We start from the raw sequence: 25,264 nt of genomic DNA, 5'->3' as shown, positions 1-25,264 counted from the left end.
TACTTCACGTTTGTTTCTCCACTCAGCATAGTTTTGAGAATCACCCGTGCTGGGGCATTTACAAGTAACATGATGTTGTTTATTGTCAAATAGTATTCCGCTAGAAGGATATGCCACGTTCTGTTTATCCATTCATATTTTGAAAGATATTAAGGTGGTCTCCAGTCAGGGGCTACTATGAATAAAATTGTTACAAGCATTTGTGTGCAATTTATCTGTGTGGATATATTTTCGTTTATCTTGGGTAAATACTTAAAAGGGGAACAGCTGAGTCATATGTTAGCTCTAGGTTTACATATTTTAAAAATGCCTAATAGATTTCAGAAGCAGCTGCACCATTTTACATTTGCACCAGCAGTGTGTGTGTTCCAGTTGCTTTACATCGTGCCAGTACCTGGTAAGGGCATTTAAAATTTTTTCATTCATTCAAATATGTGTGCTCAGTTCATTTGTAACACAAGCTTCTCTAGCTACTCCATAAAATCTACAAGAAGAAGGATTCTTCTTTCTTTTTCATAACTGGATTGTCTGGGTTTAAAAGCTGTTCAATAAGTACTTGGTGAGTAGATGAATATTTGGGTTAAAAGGATTTTTTTCTTTATTATTTTCCCGGCTTGCTATTTAGTGATTACATGTATTGAGCCCTGATATAATCCCAGACTGTGCTTAGCTTGTCAGAAGCACGGGATCCTTAAATCAAATGGAGGAAGATGGATGTGCAGAACAATATCTACTACATGACAGATTGAGATATATGCCTTAAAAGAGTCACAAGCAGCATACTCCAGAAGATGACAGAATCCTGGGAGTGGTTGGGTGATAGGGACATTGAGAAAAGGGAAGAATTAAAAACCCACTGGGCTAAGTCAGGTCCCTCTTACTGCTCAGCTATTTGCTTTACTAACAATAACCGAACTCAGGAAGTTGTATTTTGAGAAAAAAGAAATAATGCTTGCAATAATTGCCAATTTCGAAAAGTTACCGAGTGCCAGGCACTGTGCAAAGGTATAAAAGTGCATTGTTCCATCTAATCTTCATGACCGTTCTATGAAGGATGTAGTCAACGCTGCACTTTTCAGATGAGGAGCACTAGGTTTGTAAAGGGAAAAGGAAAGGAGCTGGAGAGCGTGTAGCTAGTGATTGGTGGGAAATGGGACTGACAGGCTTGTGAATGTCAGCGCTCCTTTTCTGAATCGTTTTGTTGCAAAGGGAGATGAAAAGGTCCAAGGGAGGAGGATTCAAGTCTCTCAGAATAGTTTTTTAAAGACAGTTTTGTTATCATTGTACTATGTCCCAAGTATGGTTTTCAAAATTATTTTAGTCCCTTAAGTTTAATTATATGGCTTAAGTGATTGTTGAATCAATCAAGAGAATATTTTAACACATTTATGACAGGTCATATGCTGATAATATTGCAACACATTTTATGATAATATGAGATGATTAGTAAAAGTATTGTTTAAGTAAAATGACTATTAAAATAACTTTTCAAGAACTGTAAATGCCAAGACTTTACACTAACATTTTGGAAAATAGGATTTGTAATTTATTTTAAGCAGCAATGCATATACTCACGTATGAAGAGCAGATTATAGCGTTTATTTAGGTATCTCAAGGAAAAAAAAATCCTTTTGCTTTGACTATCTGGATCTTGTCAGAGTGATATTTGGATACGAATTAGCCAGTTAAGTACTTCAATTTCTGCTTGATTGGGCATTGAAAGACATAGCCAAAATGACTTTTGGATTAGTCTAGAACTTTTGCAAATAAATTTAAAAACTCGCATTTTTTTTTATTTTTTCACTGTTTTCTACTCTGTTGGCTTATGTTTCTGAATTTCTGATTTACATACATCATATAGATGTGTTTGAACAATATTCTACTTCATGCTTTTCTGTTGATGGTAACACTGGTCAGGACGTATCCTCAAATTTCATCTCTAGTTGTTATTTTCCATTTACTGATTCAAACACTTAAACACCGGATTCAATTGCTGCCTCTCCGTCAAGGCCTTCTAGTATTTCTCAGGTCAACAGCTCTAAGGTTTTAATTGAAGTAATTTCTCACTTGAGACCTAGGACACAGCTACTCATACAGACTAATGTGATTATGTATTAGCCCAAATGCTGCCACGATATTGAAAATAAGAGTATTTTTAAATATAAATTTGGAAAAAATTATTTATTATTGATAAGGGTTTGCAAGATTTTTCCATTAAGGTCCCAATAGTGGATATTGTAGGCTTTGCAGGTCATGGAGTTTCTTCTGCAGTAACTCAGCTCTGCCCATGTGACATAATAGCAACCATGTACCATAAGTGACTGTGAGTTAATAAACTTCATTTATGGACACTGAAATTTGAATTTCACATAATTTTTATGTGTCATCAAACATTCTTCTTTTTTATGCTTTTCAACCATTTGAAAATGTGAAAACATTCCTTAATACAAAAGCAGCCACTGGGCTAGATTTGGCCAGCAGGCCAGAATTTGCTCACCCTGCTATAGCTAAAATGACTATGTATTTTCTTAGTTGTAACCATTAAGAGGCAAAAAAAAAAAAAAAAAGAGAAAGTTTTCTAAAACGCAGCCACGTGATTCTTTATTAAGGCAAGGATGTATTTCACCTTGTTCTATCTGACTTTTTTCAGATTTTTTTTTTATAATTCTCTAGATTTGAGAGATGAAATTGTTTTTTGGTTCTTTTATTGCTGTTTTATAATTCATATAATCCCTTCTATGGGCATGTTATTTCTAGTTCTTTTTTTATCTTTTAATCTGAAGGCCTTTGTTGCTCCTCTGTAAAAACTAGTAATTATGAATGCTTTAGCCATGCAGCTACTGAAACACAGTGTGCGATGTTTAGTCAATGAAAATTTTATATTTTCTAAAATTAGAAAGGAGTGATATTAAATCTGCTTTGTAATGGCATAGGTTCACTGAGACATTTGTTTCTATTTGCAGGTTAGTTATAGCGTTCATACTGACAGTGCAAGTACTATGGACAAACTCACATATATATTTCATTATATTGAATCCCCCTATGCAACAGAATTCTCTTCAGTTTTATTACTTATATCATTGTGTATGGCCTGAGATCAGGAAAAAAATCGTGAAGGAATTTTCTATGATTTCTCTGTGCAACACAAGGATTTTTCAGATATGAGGAGTCTTCAACAAGTTCATGGAAAGATGTGTATTATATTTTAATTCTATTTTTCCATGAACTTTCTGAAGTACCCTCGTGGTGTAGTACCTTGTGTGACAATTACAGGAATTGTTACATACGTGTTTTAGTTGCTGTTTGGACATTAAAAAATCAGATCTGAAAAATAAACATCTGTGACATGCACAGAAATTCTCATTCACGTCTGGACTTTGAGGCAGGAAATCTTCTGACCAGTGCAGTGTAAATGGGCCTAACTCCTGCACTGGGTTATCAGTTCTCCCTCTTGGCTGTTGCGGTGGTAGGTTTATCTCTTACCACTGCATGTGCTGTAAGTAGGTCAGAAGAGACTTCCTTGGTAATAGAGAAGAGAAGCAATGCCATTCCACTTAGCACAGTGAAATGGATTGCTTTTCAACCCAGGGACTTTTCAGAGCCTGAGGTGTGCTGCAGTTCATTGCGAATCGCCACAGCCAGGGTTTGAGAGCCAGAGCTTAGCACAGTCATCTGGCCAGAGAGCACTGTGTTTCCTGAGGAGAGATGACCACCGTCCTCGGACGGGAGCACAAGCTGCTCCTGTTAGAGCTGTCAGTAATGTTGGAGAATTAAAAGAGAAAAGTCACAAGACCCTGACAATTATACTCTGACTCATTTTCGAATGATTTGACAAATTTGCAGGGATGTGTTCAGACTAAAACTGAGAAAATTAAATTTAGATGAGGAAAAGGATCAAAGGAAAATAATACGAAGCCAAGAGTAATATTAGGAAACAAAGTATTAATTATGAGTTACATGAAGTTGCTGTAACTGGTCCACAGACTTGACTCGAAAGTTTTCCTGGTTGTCTAAAAATGAGAGAAACCTTACCTGTAGTGGCTGTAAGAGTAGAACGAACCACTACTGTATTAGTCCATTTTCTGTGGCTTATCACAGATTGCCTGAAACTGGGTAATATATAAAGAGATGAAATTTATTTCATGTAGTTTTGGAGAATGGCAGTCCAAGGTCCAGTGGGCATATCTGGTGAGGGCTTTCTTCTCGGTGAGAACTCCCGTGGCAATGCAGGGTATCACGTGGTGAGAGTGGCAAAAGCCAGAGAGCCAGGGTATTCACTTGCTCTTCTTGGAAAGCCATCAGAGCTGCTCCCTGATGACCCATTAAACCATTGACCCGTTACTCCAGGAATGGATCAATCCATCCATGAGGGCACAGTCCTCACCATCCAGTCACCTCTTAAAGGTCCCACTTTTCAAATACCGTAATGGGATTTCTCACCTTCTTAACACTGTTACAATGTGGATCAAGCTTCAATGAGTTTCGGGAGGAGATTCAATCCTCAGCAACTACCTACAGAGAAAGAGAGATTAAAATGAACAAGTAAGACGTCCCCTCTGGGTCCTCGTAACAGGATGAAGTATGATGCAAGAGACTTTATTCTAGCCACATTTATCCCCCATTGAATTTCTCATTTTAAGCTAGAAAAATGAGGCCCATGAATGTAATCCAAGTTCTGGGTATGATTTCTTTACCTCTTTTTTATTCCGATACATTTGTCATTTTTATTAAGTGAATATATGCACATATTCACCAAATGTGCAGATGGCCTTATAATAAAAGTGACAACTTGTGAAGTGAGAGCATTGATCCTCTCCATTCCTCTTCTCTCCCCAGCTCCAGTTTTGCCTTCCCATTCTTAACATTTGTATTTTTACTTCTATATTGTCCAAACTGAGCAACATATATATAGATATAGATATAGATATCTGGTTATACAGCCATAATTAAAACACTCCGTCCATTTTCAGTAGTGTGATTCCAAGGTTGAAAATCATATAAGCGTTTACATGATCACGACTACAGTGGGTGGTGCAAAGAAAAGGAAATTTCTTACTCTTTGTAGTTGATGTGACCTTAATGATGAGCCCTGACCCTCCTGTGTGATGGCGAGAACACTTCCTTGATGACTAATCATAAGTCATTGCGGCGTGGGCCCCCAAGACCGCGTCCCATATCCAGATTCGGTGATTCACTGGAAGGACTTAGAGGACTTGGCATATAGTCATGGCTAAGTTTTATTATAGCGAAAGGATGTGAAGCAAAATCAGCGAAGGGAAAAGGAGCGAAGGGAGAAGTCTAAAGGAAGCCACAGGCAAGTTTCCAAGAGTCTTCTCCCAGTGGTCACACAAGAGGCACGTATTCCTCCAGCAACCAGTGTGACAGCGCCTGTGAAGTGTTGTCTGGCAGGGAAACTCATTAGAGACTCCGCGCCTGGGGTTTTTAGTGGGGGCTGGTCATGTAACCGCCTCTGCCTGGCGCTTATCAAAATTCCAGACTCCCAGAGGGGGAAGAGGTGTCAGGCATACACCACATAGTTTGTGCAAATAGTTTAGGTTCTGCAGATCACCCACATCAGTAAGGGAATTGGAGACATTCCAAAATCCAGGTTTCCAGGTGCCAGACAAAGACGAACCTTGAAAGCAGGCCTAACTAACGATAGCAGTTTCAGGCCTGCTATAACTCTTTTCTGCAAACTTGCTTCCAGTTTAAGAAGTGGCTTTTGGATTAATGATCTGTGGATTCAAAATGTGGCTCCCTTTGAGGTCTAGGTTAAATAGCCTCTATGAAATGACTTGTCTCTTTCAGGTAGAGCTCAGCTTTCCAGATTTCCTCTGCTTTTCTCCTAATTTTTTGCCTGTGTGCATGTGCACATGTGTACGTGTGCATGTGCGTGCATGCACATGTGCTGTATGTGGTATGTTGCGTGTTGTGTGTGCATGTGTGTGTTGTGTGTACATGTGTGTGCATGCACACATGTGTGTGAGTGTGTGTACTGTGTGTGTACAAATATGATGTGTGGTACATGGCATGCTGTGTGTGTACATGTGTGGTGTGTGCATATGCATGAGTGTGTGTGTGTGCATGTGTATGAATGCCCATGTGCACACATGTGATGTGTTGTGTGCCATGTGTGGGGTGTGTGTGTGTGCATATGTGGTGTATGTTGTATTGTATGTGTGTGCATGTGTGTGGTGTGTGTGTCTGTGTGTGCATGTGGTATGATGTGTGATGTTTATGATATGTGTGCATGTGTGTGGTATGGTGTGTAATGTGTGTGGTGTGTGTGTATGTGTGTGGTGTGTGTGTATGTGTGTGCATGTGGTATGATGTGTGATGTTTATGATATGTGTGCATGTGTGTGGTATGGTGTGTAATGTGTGTGGTGCATGTGCATGTGTGAGTGTGTGTATGCTGTGTGTGTGCATATGTAGTATATGGTATGTTGTGTGGTGTGTATGCATGCACCTGTGAATGTGTGTGGTATGTGGCATGGTGTGTGATGGGGGTGGTGTATGTGCATGTGTGTGTATGTGTGCATGCATGTAGTGTGTGCATGCACATGTGCATGCATATTGTAGTATGGTGTGTGATGTGCGTATGGTGAAAGTGCATATGTGTGTGCGCATGCACCTGTGCACACATGTGGTGTATGGTATGGTGTCCTGTGTGTGGTGCGTGTGCATTTGTATGTGTGTGTACTGTGTGTGTATATGTGGTAGGTGGTATGTTGTGTTGTATGTGCATGTGCATGTGTGTAGTGTGTGTCCGTGTATGTTCATGTGGTGTGTGCAGTGTGTGCATGCATGTGGTATGTGCATACATGTGTACACGTATGTGTGGTACAGTATGTAATGTGTGTGGTGTGTGTGCACGTGTGTGCATATGTGGTTTGCGGCATGCTATGTGGTGTGTGAATGCACATGTGCATGTTTGTGATGTTGTATGATGTGTGATGTGTGTGGTGCATGTGTATGTGTGTGTGTGTGCATACATGTGGTGTGTGTATCTGTATGCACATATGCACACATGTGTGTGGTATGGTGTGTGATGTATGTGTGGTGCATATGCAAGTGTGGGTGCGTATGCATATGTTGGTCAAGGAGGGCAGTGGAGGAGAGAGGGCATTTTCACTAGTTTCTGCTGCTAGGTGGCCAGACTGCCCCAGGCTGACCTCTGTGAATGCTTTAGCTCCTACAGCTGGTGGGGTCCAAATAACTTTGGTAGTGAAATTGCCACAGCCACTGCTCCTCTGTCCTTGCCTTCCTCTGCTCTGTGCTGGGCACTGGCCCTCTTGCCACATTTTCTGGAGGCTCTGCCCAGTGCCTGCAGCCCTCAACACTGCCCTTCCCCCTTCCTTCCCTGTCACAGCTATGGAGAGACAACAACTCAGCTCGTCACTCAGCTCTGCATGTGGCTGTCTCCCAGCCTCACAAATTGGGAGCAGGCCAGCGCTGGTCCACTGTCAGCCCCTGAACCCTGAAGCCCGCACAGGCATACAAGTTAACTTTCCAACTAGGTGCATATCCCCAGGATATACCATATTTCCATTTAACTGATAATCACCTTAGATACAGAATTTTAGGTGGAAATTTTTTCCCTCTGAGATTTGAAGGTTTTACTACAATTATAAAATTCTATTTAGATTTTCGTTTCCAAGTTGGTGATCTGATCTTTCTCCCTAGAAGATTTAGGATCTTCTGTTTATGAAAATCTGCCGCTCCAGGTCTCCCTCTGCTCTCTTTCCTATCCGCGTTTTGTTTGAGCGTTCAGCCTGCTTGTGGTCCTACAGGGACAGAGGCTCGTCCTCTGCTTCAGCCTGTGCACAATTTCAGAAAGGCATGGGAGTCTCTTCTCATCCAGTGCTCTCTTCTGTTCTGGTGTGATGGGTTTACCCATTGTGAGATTTCATGTATAATTCTAACAGAGCCTCAGGAGAGACTGGAGGGGAGGTCACTGTGTGTGCTCAGACTGTGGTGACAGGCAGTCTCCAGGTGTGCCTCGACACATTCATCTATTGCCACAAAGAGTCTTTTTGAGTGTAATTTGCATGCACATTTTCATTTAAAAGTCACCAGTTAAAATTGCAATGAACTTAAGAAAATTATTTAATTAAATTTTTTAGCAAGTAAGTTTATCTGGAGTGAGTAGACTACTACCCCAAAAGATAAAAGTATATCTTTATTTTTTGCCTAATTTTTCCCTACATAATCTTTTAAATACTGGCACTCCCACTTTAATCCAATTTTTTATTCCTTTCACCAAGTATATTGTTAGTGAACAGAGCAATGGATTTTAGTGACTGCATATTATTTGATTTAGTGCTTAGTTAGCTATCTTTGGTGAGTTAGGCTCTTTCCAATTTCTTACTACTTGGCACAAAACATCTGTAAGCAAAATACATAGGGCTCTTTCTGTTCTTAGTTCTTCTGGCCAGTATAGATTTCTTGAAATTTAGACAAAAAGTTATGAACTAGTTAAAGGCTCCTGATACATACTGCTGGGTTGCTTTACAAAAGTAATGCATTGACACTGATATTTCATTTTAAATGTTCTTTCCTAATTTAATAGAAAGACTCTTGCTGTTATTTAAATTTTTATTTCTTTGATTACTAGGAGACTTTGTTGAGCACCTCCTACAGGTCAGGCACTTCTCTAGGTGCGGCGATACTGCAGTGATAGAATAGACCAAGTCTGCCCTTGTGGAGCCCACACATCAGCGGTGAAACAGACAACCACTGCTCTGTCACATGTCACTTGCTGGGTAGCAATAATTGCTATGAAGTGAAGGAAGGCTGGTAGGGCAGATGGGGAGAAGTGGAACAAGGTCAGAGATGGCTTTTCTAATAAGGCAGCACTTAATCAGGGTCCTGGAGGACGTCTAGGAGTGGAAAATGAACACATTTGGAGCAAAATGCCAAATATAGTCTCAGCATACTTATCAAGTTAGTTTTGACCTAGTAGATCTCCAGAAAGGGTCGCAAGGCTCCCTTACTTCTGCAGACCACACTTTGAAAATGATTGGACTATACATTGATTTTACCATTTTATAGTAGAAATAAAAAGATTTTAGAAAATGTATTAGGAAGTACATTTGTATTAGAATTTGTGTACCAAGGATATGTTGTCTTTTTCTCAAAGGGTCCGTCTTGCTGGGATGATGTCTTAATTCCAAACCGAATGAGTGGTGAATGCCAGTCTCCAAACTGCCCTGGGACTAGAGCAGTAAGTACCTGGTCAAATTAATTCTTTTTAAAGCGAGAAAATGATGGCATCTTCAGTGTTTTTGCTAGGAAATTAGAAGAGACAAAAATGTCAGCTGACTTTTCTTCCATCTGGTAGTATTCAGGAAAAGTGTTATAACATTCAAACGTGTTAATAACATTCAGCAGCAATTCTACCTTTACCGTTGCCTTCCAGTGCGCTCTCCTAGTGAGTTACCCACTTTTGATGACAATGTGGAAATGTGCCAGTTTTAACTCTGTACATGTTGATAATCATGGAGTATAAGGAAGAGCCAAGTCAGAGCCTAGCAAAAGAAAAATAACGAAGATACAACAATATTTTTCTCCTGATGCTCTGATGTTTTATATTTGCTGTATATTTCACATCATTCAAAAAATGCTTTTTTTTTCTTTATGTCTTTCTACCTTTCTTTAACAGTTTTCTGACATAGTGGACTGTTGGGAAATGTGGTACGGATGACCAGCTTTATAAATGAATCACCATCCTCTGTTCTTTGTAATGCTTTTTCCCTTTGCAAGCATATGCCATACGTTTCATATAAAGCAGATATTTCTTCAAAGAAACCCTAAGCTCTGAACTTATTTGAACAGTAATTTTATTATTATGGTCATGTTTATCATTTGTATATTGTTATTTTTTTATTTCAAAAATCCCTGGGTCCATCATAATCTGACTGTACATATTTCCTGAGCTGTAGATACTGTTACCCTGCCAACACAAATGTCAGTGTTAGTTCACAAACTGTCACAGCCAGCTGGCAGCTAATATCTTCTCTAAGGAACAAAGTGTGTCAATAGCAACAGGTAGAGTGTTTGAGCTGGAAGCATCAGATGTGCCTTCTCTCGCCAATCTGCTAGACGACCATGAGGATGCCAAGACAGCAGCGCAGCACTAAAACAATCATTCTCCATCAGGCCAGGGCTGGGGACCATGCACAGATTCCTAGTAATGCAAATCCTGAAGAAAGAAATCCTCAAGGAAAACAATGACGGGCATGTCATGCATATCGAGGCATAATACAGTTTTGCAAGTTTCCTACGGGTATGAATTTGAACTGCATATATTTTATAGGCCAGAATTCCTAAGTATAACTACATATGTATACATATATACAAATACTCTGTGTGTGTGTGTGTGTGTGTGTGTGTGTGTGTGTGTACACGCATACACCTACATGACCATCCAGTCATCTGTCCATCTATCCTCTGGTTTATGCAGCATAACTGTCTCCATACTCCATATCATCTTCACAGTAATGTGAGGTCCTTTGAAAAATCAGCTTCTGTCATTGACAGTCTGATAGCCTCTCATATACCTTGATAGTAATTGGCAGGATTTAGTCTTAGCAGAACAGTTTGGCATCTCTAAGGATTTAGCTTCAAATCAGCCAAAGAGGAAAACAGTGTTGTGTGGTATTGAAAATCATGCCCTTTCCTTGTTGAATGGTTTAACTTACCATAGACATCGATACATGTAACTCAGTATCAATCAAGTTATATTGCAGTTCTATTTCTGCCAGCAATGGTGAACCAATGCCCTAAACCCTAATAGTACACAACACATAAAAATATAGGCTTAAATCACAAAACATGAAGTTTTAAAAGAATGGCTGTGCTGACAAAATAGTAAGGAAAAGTTCATATGTATGCCAAAAATTAAGAGAAAGCTAGACTCCGGAAAATACATTATGTTGCCACCTTGGGGCACCTACTGACCACTGGGGCTGGAGCTGCAGATTGGGCAGACATACACAGGAGGCCGTGCTAGGATGAGGACCTTTTCAACATGGAGAGTGAAACCACAGATTCCTACACAAGGCCAGGACCCATAAACTATGTTACCCTTAATGGATCAACTGGAGAAGAAGGGGGTAGAAATCCTTGCCTTTTTAATTCTTACTTTAGGTAGAAGAGAAAATGTTACCACTGAGAATTGTTAAGCACAAACCCATGTTTATCTGTGTTTAGGGCTAAAATTCCCTCCTCACATGTGGCACATAAAGTCCTATGTCTAGAACGTTGTTCAGTGTAGTCATGAGTTGAGAGTGCTGGGTACTGGGCTGAAAGAGGCCCAAATCTTCTTGGGACACCTGGGCTTTTAAATGAGTTTTTAAATAACTCCCTCAGATAATGTTTCCTGGAACATGAACTAGCAATCAGAAAAAATCACAAAACATATGTGGAAACCAGTCATCAAGAATAGAGTGAGCAGAATTGAAATCTAGAAAGAATACAGAAATTGAAAATGTAAGGGAGAGAGTATGTGTCCTTAATATGTGTAAAAAAAAAAAAAGGTATATAACAAATGATTTAAAAACAAAAGATTATCAGAAATATCCAGTCAGATTAAACACACATGCATACACACACAACAAATTCTAGAATTGGATATTATAATAATTGACACAAAATTTATTAATGGGCTAAACAGCATATAAGACTTGGGTGAAAAGAGAAATTAGAACTTAGATCTGAAATTTGACCTGAAAACATTACCCAAAATACAGCCAAAAAAAAAAAAGGTGGATTTAAATATAAAAGAGAAGTTAAAAAACAGGGAGAGTAGCATTACGAGTTGCAACTATTAGATTTCCAGAAGAAAATAATAGAGAAGATGCTGGAAAGATAATTTTTGAGGAGATAATGAGGTAGAAATTTGCATAATTTTCAACACTCAAGAATCCTAATGAATCTCAAGTTGTATAATAAAGTGAAAGCCACACCTAAATAGATAATATCGAAACTGAAGATTATCAAAGTCAAAGAGAAAGTTCTAAAAGCAGCTAGAATGATAAAGACTCATTACCTGTATAGGAATGACAAGTCAATTCATAGTTAACTCATCAACATCAATGTTGGAAAAGAGCTAACTGAGGAACAGTATCTTCAAAATGTTGAAAGAAAATAATGTTAACCTATAACTGTACTTAAGAAAACTCTCTTAAGAATGAAGGACAAGAAAAACAATAAAAAAGATATTTTCAGGCAAAAAAAACTCAGGGAATTTACTTCCACCTAAACCTTACTTGAATTTTTTTTAAATTACACATTTTAAAAAGAAAGAAAATGGTCCCAGAAGTATAGCCTGAAATTTGAGAAGAAATATGGATAAGCCTAAACAAAATTTACCAATACTTGTAAATGGATAATATTTGATTTATGGAAATATTTATAAAGACATAATAGAGTTAAAGAATAATACTGCATGTAATCATGGAGCATGAAGTTAGAGCGTTCCAGGTTCTTTGCATATTTCACCAAAAAGTAAAGATATTGACCTAAACTTGTGGTACATAAATATTCATAACAGCTTTATCTGTAACATCCAAAACTAGAAACAAGCCCCGTGTGCAACAACAGGTGAATGGGTAAAGAGACTGTGGTGTATCTGTACAATGGTACACTACTCAGCAATAAACAGCAGTGAACTATTGATACACTGTACAGCATGGATGGGTCTCAAAATAATTATGCTTTGAGAAAGAAGCCAAACCAACAAAAAAAGTGCACAGTGCATGACTCCAGTTATGTGAAATTGTAGAAAACACAACCTATAGTGACAGAAAATAGATCAGAAGTTACCTAGGCACTGGGCAGAGGCAAGTAGGAGCACGAGGAAGGGATTAAAAGGGCCCAAGGAGTCTTTGGGGGCAATAAATTGTTTATTATCTTGACTATGGTGCTGGCTTCGCTATCATATGTATTATATATATATATATATATTATAAGTGAGCTGATTTGATATATTTTTTTTTTTAAGTTTTATTTTGTCGATATACATTGTGGCTGATTATTGCTCCCCATCACCAAAACCTCCCTCCCTTCTCCCTCCCCCCTTCCCCCCCAACAATGTCCCTTCTGTTTGCTTGTCATATCAACTTCAAGTAATTGTGGTTGTTATATCTTCTTCTCCCCCCCCGGTTTTGTGTGTGTGTGTGTGTGTGTGTGAATTTATATATTAATTTTTAGCTCCCACCAATCAGTGAGAACATGTGGTATTTCTCTTTCTGTGCCTGGCTTGTTTCACTTAATATAATTCTCTCAAGGTCCATCCATGTTGTTGCAAATGGCAGTATTTCATTCGTTTTTATAGCTGAGTAGTATTCTATTGTGTAGATGTACCACATTTTCCGTATCCACTCATCTGATGATGGGCATTTGGGCTGGTTCCAACTCTTGGCTATTGTAAAGAGTGCTGCGATGAACATTGGGGAACAGGTATACCTTTGACTTGATGATTTCCATTCCTCTGGGTATATTCCCAACAGTGGGATAGCTGGGTCGTATGGTAGATCTATCTGCAATTGTTTGAGGAACCTCCATACCATTTTCCATAGAGGCTGCACCATTTTGCAGTCCCACCAGCAATGTATGAGAGTTCCTTTTTCTCTGCAACCTCGCCAGCATGAGCTGATTTGATATTAATGGCAACCTAGTAAACCTGGAGTACAAAGTTCTCCAGTGCACAGCATGGTAGATGCCCCTCTGGGCCTTGTGGAGGAGCCCCCTCTTCTCCCAGGAGACGCATCCAACCGTGTCCTCACAGGTCATGGGTCCCTGGCTCACGTTCATCATCTCCATGGCTCTGCTCAGAACCTCAGGCTGGTGAGCCTCCTGGGAAGAAGTTCTGGCCCAGTAGTCTGGTCAGTCTAGTCATTGTCAACATTAAGCCCTTTAAGTTAAAGATGCATTTAATTGTCTGGGATAACCATCCAAGGGAATGGTAAACGATAGAATGTCAAATTAGTAGAGGAAAAAAGGGATGAGAGGAAAAAAGAGGAGGGTAGTGAGATGTGGGAGAGGAGGACAAATAAGTAGCACACACACAAAAAGGTAGAAATGAAACAACACACCGTGGTAATGGGATGAGACGTAAGCACACTAACCGAAGCCTAAAGACAAAGGTTCTTAGGCTGGATTAAAACAAGAAAGTCCAGGTTTGTGCAGGTGACAAAAGACACACCTAAAACATATGAGAAAAAAAGCATTGAAAGTAAAAGAATGGAAAAGATATTCCAGAAAAGTATTAACTAAAGAAAGCTGTTGAAACCATATGGTAGACTTTTACTGGGGAAAAAAGCATTACTAAAAATGAGGCTCCTTAGGTTTTGATAAAAGGGTCAATAGCCCAGGAAGATACAGCAGTTTGAAAATTGTATGATCTTAGTAGCACAGATACAAACTATATCAAGGAAACATTGTCAGAATTAACAGAATACATGGGTGGGAGGGAATAGCATAACCGAAGGTGTAGTGCTCCCGCGGTGCACACCGAGGAAGGATGCACCAATTCACCAGAGAACACTTGACATCATGAGAGACACCCTAACAACCGGAGGAGTGCCCCGTTTTTGAGGCACATATGAAACAGTTCAACAGCTGATCATGTTTTTAGGACATTAAGGAATTTAAGTATCACTAACAGAAGTATAACCCTAAAAACCTCTTGCATATAGAAATTGAATCACTGGGTCAATAAAGAGATCCAAATGAAAACATGGGACCAAACAAAAATGAAAATATACCACATATAAAATATGTTGTGATGAAGGTAAATCAGTGTTTAAGCAGGAAATTTAGCACCATAAACACTTACTTTATAAGAGAAAAGAGAGATTATTTAGACATATTGTTTAAGAAGATAGGAAAAGAAATTGTCATATCCAACTATTTTTTTCTCCCATATCTAATGAACACTAGCTAAATGTTTGTTAAAAAAGGAATTGAAGGTATGCACACTTTTGACTAACCATGCCAGAGGCTAGCAGAAGTTAAGTGCTCAGTATGAAGAGTTTAATTCCTTCACCTTTTCCTTTCTCTTAAAGCCATTTTTCTGGACTGCATTTTTACAATGCAGCTAAAATGTAAACCATAACTCCAGCATTTTCTAAAGTCATGTGTTTGTTTCTTAAGGAGGTGAAAAAATAGACATTTAAAAGTAGTTTATCATACTTAAATTTGCTAATTGTGACAGAATTTTGGACACTATATATTATATTCTCATTAAAAAAATTAATTTCTATCACTTGGATGAAATATTCATATACTTAAAATTCAAAAGAGTAGAGTCCCTAATGTATTCTTAATTAGTATTTACACATTTAAAGACAATCTACCTAGATCACTTTAAACAGCAGTAAAATTTAAACTCAGTTTTAAAGACGACAAATATAAACTTGACCCTAACTACACTTCAGACAGAGAAATCTGTACCTAATTCAGCTTTATGCTAACTGCTGTTATTTTAGGAAGAGGCATAGCTTTAGTTCTGAAAGGCATCTTACCTTTTCACGAAAAGAATTCTAGGCAGTCCAAAGGGTATACGTTTGAGATTTAAAAGGGAACAAAATCAATTAGGATTTTCTCCATTAGTGAAATTAATTCAACTCTGGATATAGCATAAGATTTTAAATTTTCCGTATAAATCTTCATTTTATATTTTACCTATGATGCCTTAAACAATGAAGATGACATTTGTGTTTCTATGTGTTTTAGAGATATGTGTTTATCTTACTTGCACACACAGAGGCTAAGAAAAACTCAGAAGTCCTAGTGTCTAAGCATTATTTCTGAGTCCGAATCATAGCTTCTAAAAGTTATCAAACATCCCCTGTCATCAGACGCTCCCCTGGGAAGGTCTCTGGCTTCAGCTGTGCTTTTGTGGCAATAAGGCTGAGAGCCAAACTATGAGAACAACGACTTTTCCCTCACACCTGGCAACTGGACAGCAGGGTTTAGGACAGAGCGGTATTCCTGTGGATGAAAAAGAAGGAAAATTTAAATTATCTCTTCAAAATAATAAATGGCCAAGATCATTTATAAAAATTCTTGTGGAGGGGTGTTGATTTCACTACTTAAAAGCCTGTAACATATATTATATTTTATGTTTTTGAGAAGTAAGATTTACCTGAAATACCATGTAAAATAATATAGTATCTTTTTTTTTTTTTGGATTATCTGATTTCAACAGGAGTTAAACTTTTACACCAAACATTTTTTTTTTTCTTATCAGAAACAGTCGAGTAGAACCCCTTAAAATAGCTCCAAGATTTATTTCAAATGAAATCACATACTTAAAACTATCCCCTGAACTGTAATAAATAACATAACTATTAAACTCAGTATAATAAATGGAGAATTTCACTTACTCAACATGCAATTTATTTCCCGCATTTTCCCCCTGCTGGGTTCAGTATATGTCAATTGGAACGTTAGTTTGAATAAAAGTTAATATCCATAGTCTGTGCCTCTGATTTCATCTTCTTGGGAGATGTTGACTAAAACCAAACAAACAGTAAATAAGAATCTCCTAATAATGAACAATTTTGATTTATAAGTCATTTGCATATTTTATGTCCCCAAAGTTTCTTATTAATGTTTTGGTTTGATCAAATTACTGTCCTCGAAGGGATCCGTGTTTCTTTTGATTGTTTTCACTGTTGTTGTAGACTTCATTAGAATCTCAAAAAATGAAATTCATGGTTTCTCAGGATGGTTTTCTGTATAGACTATACGTTCTTATTTTTTCTCATTTCTAATAATAATAATGAAAGACGGGTTTTGTTTTGTTTTTAAGAAAAGATCTCGAGTTGACCAAGTATCCCTGAGAGAGTCACAAATGACAGTCTTTATCTGCACAGATGTAGGAGGCGTGGGCTCCATGTCCGTGTGTCGCCCATGCTCGCCTGCACCAGCCAGCAGCCGGCACTGGCACAGATATCTCCAAATATATATTTAAACAGTCCCAGCCCTTCTGGCTTCTCAGGGGTCCCGCCAAGGTCAGAGGGCAGTTCAGCGCTCAAATGTGGAGGGCAGAGAATGAAAACAGGTAAAAGAGGAATAAACACATTCACTGCCTTTTTACTCTGCCCCGTAGTTTGGCCAAAGACAAATCTTCTTTCTGCCCTTACACTGTTCTCTACAGTCATAGTTTCTTTATTCTAAACAAAATTGAATTGTGAAAGCTTTGAAGTCAGACTCAGATTATGATTGAATTGTGTCTAACTATGACAACATGTTCTCTGTTGTCTGACATGCAATTTGGGTGATAAACTAGAAACTTCTTTGAGCATTTTTCAAAAACCGATCAAGTACTCAGACTCAAGGACAGCTTATTTCTAAACCAAGTTTTGAGTACCTGATAACAAAAAGGTTTCTTGTTTTTCTTTGAGTTGTGAAGGTTAAAATTAGAAGATAAATACTTTTGCTGTGGGATTAGCTAAAATTTTGTAAATTTGAATAAAAATCAAAATTGTGCTTATATATGAAAGTGCATTAGTCTACTATGAAAAAAAGGGTCCATTTTTAAGGACTGTAGAAATTAAGGTAGTTTTCAAGGACATAGGGGTGTTTGTGAGGGTCGGAAGCCTAGACTGAATTCAGTTTTCCTTTTTCTGTGACATAACCATCACCCCGTATTTTTTTAATCGGGACTCTTTTACAACTTGGTAGGAAATTAAATCAACATGCATCTTCTCCATGGTATGGTAAAGACTCTTTGTAAACTGTTACTTGAAAAAATTAATCTCCTGGGAAAGGAAACCAGGTACCAGAATCAGTGCACGTGTGGCTGAGTATCTTATCTACACACACGAGATGACCAGTATTCACGCTACCCTCACACAAACGTAACCTTGGTTCCGTTTATGATACCATCTTTCAAGCAAATGTGCGGTTTCCATAATATATTTCTTAAATATTGAAAATAATTTTTGACTCCTCATTCCAGGAAACTCCTGGTCTATGTGAATTATACGCTGTTTTTTCATGCTTGACCTGTGATTCTCTCTTCTGTAGCTTCTATCTCATTTTGTATACAGTAGAAGAAAGCTATGCATATTACCACAGCACTGTTTAAATATGAGAAACTTTAAAGCTATTTATTAATCCCAGAAGCTTCAAATGTTTTACTTCTTATTTTTTGTCTTTCCATAACCAAACCAAAGATGTCAGTAAGAGGCTGTATTCGAGGTTGCATTACAGCTTTAGACAAGGGCCCCAGACAGCAAAGAAACACCAAAGGAATTTATCATGATTCATCAGAAAAAGATGTGCTTCTAGACCACTAGGCTTTAGATTAGGAGAGAAGATATATCGATCTACCAGAAAAGATAGCAATAGGTGTAAAAAGGATAATTTCAAATAGATTTATAAATGAAATTCTGAGAACTGGAGCAAAGGAAGATTAAACACCGCTGTAACCTCACCTAACGTTTCAATTGGGTTGGTAGATCAGAACTAAATGGAAATATCAGCGATCAGGGACTGGAGGTCACTCTGAGATAGCCTCAGTGCTGATACACAGGAGGCTAATGGAGTGGGAAAAATAGAGGGAAGATGTCAGAGTAATGGGGCAAGGGAATGAGGCTGCTTCTCAGCTGGGAAATAGCCCTCTGGCTCCTGCAGGCCGGTGATGGATGGCTCTGGGACACCCGCACTCCATCACGCCTTGATGGCGGTCATTAGGGAGCCATCATCTCTCTAAGTCAAGCCGGCTCTCACAGAACCATGGCTAAATTTAGTTTTTTAAGATGTGTGCTGCAAAAAAAACCCCACTTACAGCCAGTTTACCAAACTTGAGATATAGAATGGAAAATATAAGCATGTGGAGCATCAAATCAAAACCGAGAAGATCCCATGTGCTGTTGACCCACATGTGGTGAAACACTCACTTCCACGGACAGCTCTTGGAAAGCACACTATTCTGGGATCCTCACATCATCTGAACTTCCAAACTTAGATAATTATTATCCCCTCAATACTCAGAGTTTGGGAAAATAAACTCAGTGATGATTGCCTTACACATGAATGCTTTTTGTCAGGTGAAGAGAAAATTTTGTTTGTTTAAAGATTGGAAAAGCAATAAATAATTCGTAAAATTTGTCTTTCCATCGAAACAAATGTAGTTAATTTCCATAATACATTGATTTGTTGTGTTAGTCACTGGTCAAAAAAAAACCCAAAAACTGACCTACAAGAGCTAGGGATCTAGTTGGAGAGAAAAGATGTTACAGAAATGGCTGCAATTCCAATTCGGCAGGGCTAGCACCAAATGTCCTCGGCACGTCTTCTGTGCCGGGCACTAGGGGTAGAAAAAGGAGCATTTCATTCACTGCTCATAGTTTGGGAAAAATTCAGGGTGGGGTCAGACGTGTGGGCAAAAGATGGTTTTGCTGTGACCTAATTTTTGATTAAGGGTGGATGTGAGGGACTTCACTGTGTGAATAGGACAGAGGACAGAAAACAAATGAGTATATTATGAGTGCCGTGAGACAAACACGGACAGCCTCGTGGGGGTTCAGAGAAGGGAAAGTCCCTTAAAAGAGGTGATCAAAGGCTTCGTGTAGGAGGCAGGGCCTGAGGGGCAGGCGGTGGCATGTCCACAGGTGGTGATATTGGTTAAGGTTGGGAGCATTTTGTGAGGGAGAGAAGTGACAGGAATAAAGACATAGGAAGTTAGGGTTCCTTCATTCCATGAATTCCTTGGCTGCCTGCTCTCTGCCAGACAGTCTGTGGCCTTCCTGCTTTGATGGAGCTCTGCCCAGCCCTGATGAACTTGATCTTGTCAAGAAGGAAGGTGAAAAAGAAAAGTACAAGATGTTAAAAGGCCGTGAAACAGGGAGGCTGCCTGAAATCTACCCTTGACTGGGGAACTCGAAAGCAGAGCTGAGCTGGCCGGTGGGGGTGGGATGCCCCCAGGAAGGACACTCTTTGGTGGCAGAGAGAGGCTGTGGGGTAAACACCTGACATTTGGAGGTGGCCAATAAACAGGAGGTGGTGGATTGTTTCCTTTTTGTTTGCTTGCTCTTATTTTGTTTTGGGGGAGATTTTTGTAAAGGATAATAATAGCAGTAATCATAATAGCAGTAACCTCACCATGGTGAAGTCCAGACGTGTTGAAGCCCAGGTTGCAGTGGAGCTGGGTGGTGTGGAGTGTGGTTCGAGGAACAGAGAGAGGAAAAGGGATCTTGAAGAAAACAAAAATAAGAGCTTATTCGTAGACGATTTTTTTCTGCCATCCTTGAAACTCTGGCCAGTGCGAGTAAAGGCAAAGGAGAGCGGGCGTTTTCTCTAAGACGAGAACACAACGTGCACATGAGACCCGTTCGACGCTGGTTAGAAGCCCACGCTCTTCTCATATTTACTGGGCCATTAAGAGCAGCCATATGGTTGTCTCTGTCTTAACCGTTCACGTTTCTGCAGCATGTTCTCACTGGGCATCTGTTTAGTGGCTGATTGAAATTCTGCCTTTCTCAGCAGCTCCCTGTTCTCCTTGCTGGCCGGAGCGGGTGACCCAGCACCCAGGGTTTCCCTGCCTGTCTCATCCTGCCACTTCCTTTCTGTCAACTTCACTGGAAAACTGGGGGCCTTTCTCTTTTACCACCAACTTTTAAAAATATTCAAGGGGGAAGAAAACGGATCACGATATGAAGTAAATTTCCAGGCTGTCTGAAAATCGTCCCTTCTTAAGGGTGACTGAGAGGACTGCGACCGTGCTGGCCTGAGCGGTCTGAGAAGCCGAGTCTCGACTCAGAAGCGTTTCCGCAGCTCCTGGTTCTCTGTGCGTGTTAATGAACCCTGTTCATTTCCAGTTCTCTGGGAAACAGATTGTGCGTCACTTCTGAAATTTTCCTGAGCGTTTGTGAGGCTTAAGGACTCCCTAAAGCTTCCTAGGCTTTCAAAAAACGAAAGATGTTCTGTTGGGATCACATAACTGTCTGTATCTGAAGTTCTCCTACCTTATTCAGAAATGTCTATATTTTCCTTGATTCCAGCATTGTCATTTTTCCTTAGGGTTATCTATCAATTTCTTACCTGCTTTATAAAAATCAACTATTTTAGCAATCAAAGAACCATTTCTCTGTGTGCTTCCACCATTTCATTAAGGCTTACCCTGATGCTCACAAGAGTTATAAATGCCTTAAGTGACTTTTTGTGAAGCAATTAAAACTCATGTCATTCAGCACAATGTCCAAAAAAGACCCTTTGGAGAATGAGTTCTAATTTAGTCTTTAATAGTGAGTAGTATTAATTATTACAAGGCACACTTTTAAATTTGGACATTTTCTTGATAAAACAGTAAAAATGTTTTAAATGTGCTCAGTGCTAAGAACGGCTGTGGTTCAATCATACACTTCAGTGATGAAATGTTTCTTTCACTGGAATAAAAGCATATATAAATGGAGAAGAATGCACTGTGGGGTTCAGTACAGGTGAGTGATAACGGCGTGTTGCTCTGTAGGAGCAAAGCTGCAACGCTAGCAGTGCAAGAGCACATGGAGTTGAGCTAGTGGGGCTTCTTAGGGTGGTTTATGTTTACTCAGGGAGCATGCAGTGTCAACCCAACTGTTCTAAAGAATAGCATGGAGGTTTCTCAGACAGCTACAGATAGATCTACCATATGACCCAGCTGTTCCACTGCTGGGAATATACCTAGAGGAATGGAAATCATCATGCCGAAGGGATACCTGTACTCCCATGTTTATTGCAGCACTATTCACAATAGCCAAGAGTTGGAACCAGCCCAAACATCCATCATCAGATGAGTGGATAAGGAAACTGTGGTATATCTACACAATGGAACACTACTCTGCTGTAAAAAAAAAAAAAAAAAAAAAAAATGAAATACTACTGTTCTCAGCAACATGGATGGACTTAGAGAAAATTATATTAAGTGAAATAAGTCAGGCACAGGAAGAGAAATACCACATGTTCTCACTTGTTTGTGGGAGCTAAAATAAATACACAAACAAATGGGGGGTGATCAGGGAAGAAGACACAACAATCACAACAATTCCTTGGGCTGTTCAGACAAGTGAACAGATGATGTTGATGGAGGAGGGGGGAGAGGGAGGGAGGAAAGGGAGGAATTGATAAAGGGACACAAAAATCAACTATATTGTATATTGATAAATTAAAACTAAAAGAATATATACCAAAAAAAAAAATTTAAAAAGTCTGGGATTTACTCTAAATTTGCCAGAATTTCTTTCCAACCGTCACAGCTGGAGAATCTCCTAAGGATTCTCTCACAGATGTTATAGGTGGTCTTTTAAAAACAAAGCAAAACAAAACTGAACAAAGGTAATAACCAAAAACCCTTCAGAATAGTGAGAGCCAATCTCTACTTAGAGAGGGGGGGGGGATGGGTGGGGAGTGGGGGAGGTTGCAGCATTGGGATTAGCTGAATGTTGCTTTGTGGTTAAAGACATGTCAAAGAGACGGGCCACCCGCTGGCAAGAATCGCCATGAGTCGGACCAAAAATAGTTACAGGTTCAGGAACTAAATGTTAGCAACTCGGCTCTTGAAGAGACTAACTCTTGAGCTAACTAGCACACAATAGACTTTATTTATGAACCATGATATGAACATATTAATTCATGCTCTGGGGACGTCTCCAGTTCCACAGTATTCTCACCTACCCTCTCTGCTGTGTGTTTTTCCTTCCTGCCCTCTCTGCTCTCTCTTCTCATTTTCTTTGCTGATCTTCCTCACTGCTGTTCCTCTGGGGCAGTGCCCAGCTAACCTGGCCTTAACCAAAATTAACAAACTATTTATCCTTTTGTGCTTGTTTGAAAAAGTGTCTACAAGTTCTTTAATACATCTCTCATCAAAAGTTGGGTTCTGTTTCCCTTCGCCTTGGACCTGGGCTAGATCTCGTGACTTGTTTCTGAGAACAGAGAACAGTAGAAGTGATTGTGTTACTTCTGAAGCTTGAGCACACAAGGTAAAGCAGTGTCTGTCTGACTTCCTCTCTTTGGGGACATGTATGCTAGCTCCTCAACCAATGTATCAAATGCCTGGGTACCATGCTGAAGAGACCATTGGGAGAGGCCGCATAGAAATGCAGAGAGATGACTAAGGAACTCAGGAGTTCCAGCTCCCACAGCCTTTCCATTGATAGCCACCATTTGTGTGATCACGTGAGCTTTCAGACAGTTCCAGATCCCGCTTTTGAACCTCTCCAGCTATTGCCAAGTGTAGTAGAGACTAGCATTCCCCATCAAACACTACTTAAATTTGTTAGTAAATAAGCTAAAAAAGAATTTAAGCCACTGACATTTGGGGTGGTGTGCTGCATAGCAATGGATGATGGGCACATCATCCATGATCATGTAATTATCCAAAAACAACTACACACACTCTTATACATACATCTATTTATCTATCATCTGTCACCTATCTATCTATTATAGTTTTATGAAAGGAAGTTCAAATTAGAAATCAGACAATGATTTGATGATTAAGTCATCAGAGTAGAATTCTATGAACTTGAGAGAGAATTCATTCAGGTTGGGCTAAAATTATTGGTTTATTTATAGTATATCTTTTTTTTTTTTTTTTTTTTTTGACTGGTAAGGGGATCACAACCCTCGGCTTGGTGTTGTCAGCACCACACTCAGCCAGTGAGTGCACTGGCCATCCCTATATAGGATCCGAACCTACGGCCTCGGCGTTACCAGCGCTGAGTGAGCCACAGGGCCGGCCCTATTTATAGTATATCTTTACCTTGGATAGATCAGATAAACAACAAGCACTTCCAAGTCAGCTCCCCCACCTGTTAGGCACCAAATGCACCACTTGGTCATGCTCGAGGAATTAAAATGTGGTTATGTCTCTATCAGATATAGTCCTGTCACGTCTACCTGTTCTCTTAGATTACTGTACCTATTTCGCAAATCACCATCAATGGCATATTTGTAAACGATTTTATTTGATGGCTTATTTTACAGTAGTTGCCCTTTTAAAAAATACCAAGCTCAATATGTAGCTTAGTAGACAACAGCGTGGGCAGCAGAGTTAGAGAAACTTGGTTTGAATTCTTGTTCTGATACTTACAGACTGGAGGCCTTGGACTAAATCTTTGCACCCTGGTGAGTTTCCTCATTTGTAAGATGGAGATACCAATGCCTTTTATACAAGAGTATTATAAGAATGAAATCTGATAAAGGGTGGAAAGTGCTTATTTTAGAGTCTGTCATTGAAAGGGATCAATAAATTGTAATTATTATCACCGTAGTTATTACCGTGTGTTCACTTTCACTAGGTTTGATTTCAGAAGGTTGCTTTCTCCAACCTTTTCCGCAGGGACTAAAGTCAATGTATCATAATCCCTGTGCAGTGGACTGCCATTTCTGCAAAAAACAAGTATTCTAATTGGTAGAGTCGCTCTACAAATAAATTCGTAGCAAACTGTAACATCTGTAGTTTCCTTAAATAAAAATGTACTCAGTTTTCATTTTATATAATAGATGATTATGACATAGATAAAATTCTATACCAGCTCATCTGGAGGAAAAAAAAAATAACATTCATAATAACTTAGAAAAAACATTATTGTTGGTTTTTGTTTTTTTGAGAACCGTGTGCCCACAAGATTATTGCCATAATACCACAATTTAGTGCAATTTAAAGTTATTATACTCCATTTTCACTGAATTAATTGTTTTTATAATAAATGTTGCATTTTCTGGTTATAAGAATATAATGTTTGCTGAAAATAATTAGCCAACATACTTTCACATAAAGGAGAAGGTAAAACATCTTGAATCAAACCACCTGGAAATAATCACCGTTAACATTGGGTATATGCTCTGCAGTCTGTTTTCAAGGTGTGTGTGTGTCTGCACACATGAATACACACACACACACTTTTTTTCGTATCTTGCATATTATTTTGTAACTTTCGCTTCATATCTCATGCTCATTGTCCATCTCAAGCAATAAAGGTCTCCATGATTATTTTGAGAGATTGATCCTATTTTATTCTATGTAGGCCGTCCTGTATTGATGGGTATTTAGGCTGCTCTACATTTCACTATGAAAGCAGCATTTTAGTGATCTTCCTTATGTACATCTCTGTACACTTGTCTGGTCACATTTTCAGAATATAATTCTGGCAGCAGAGTTGCTGAGGCAAAGGTATTTTACATTTAAAGTGTTATGTACTTAATTCCAAAAGGTCCTCCAGAAAGTGTGTGCCCATGTCCGCTCCTGCAAACTGTGTAAGGATGCGGTT

The 25,264-nt window shown here is 39.1% G+C and overlaps 1 protein-coding gene across 6 annotated transcripts in view; it reads left to right on the top strand.

Moving 5' to 3' along the window:
• Positions 1-25,264, top strand: part of PRKN (parkin RBR E3 ubiquitin protein ligase) — a 1,299,935-nt gene that overhangs the window by 638,194 nt on the left and 636,477 nt on the right. For all 6 annotated transcript variants that reach the window (XM_063096536.1, XM_063096534.1, XM_063096533.1 and 3 more), the window contains one exon: positions 9,142-9,225. In XM_063096536.1, coding sequence (XP_062952606.1) covers positions 9,142-9,225 — 84 coding nt within the window. The remainder of the gene's footprint in view (positions 1-9,141; positions 9,226-25,264) is intronic.

Source organism: Cynocephalus volans, chromosome 5, assembly GCF_027409185.1.
Source record: "Cynocephalus volans isolate mCynVol1 chromosome 5, mCynVol1.pri, whole genome shotgun sequence".
In the NCBI taxonomy this organism is placed as follows: Eukaryota; Metazoa; Chordata; class Mammalia; order Dermoptera; family Cynocephalidae; genus Cynocephalus; species Cynocephalus volans.
This window is presented reverse-complemented; position numbering and strand designations above follow the sequence as displayed.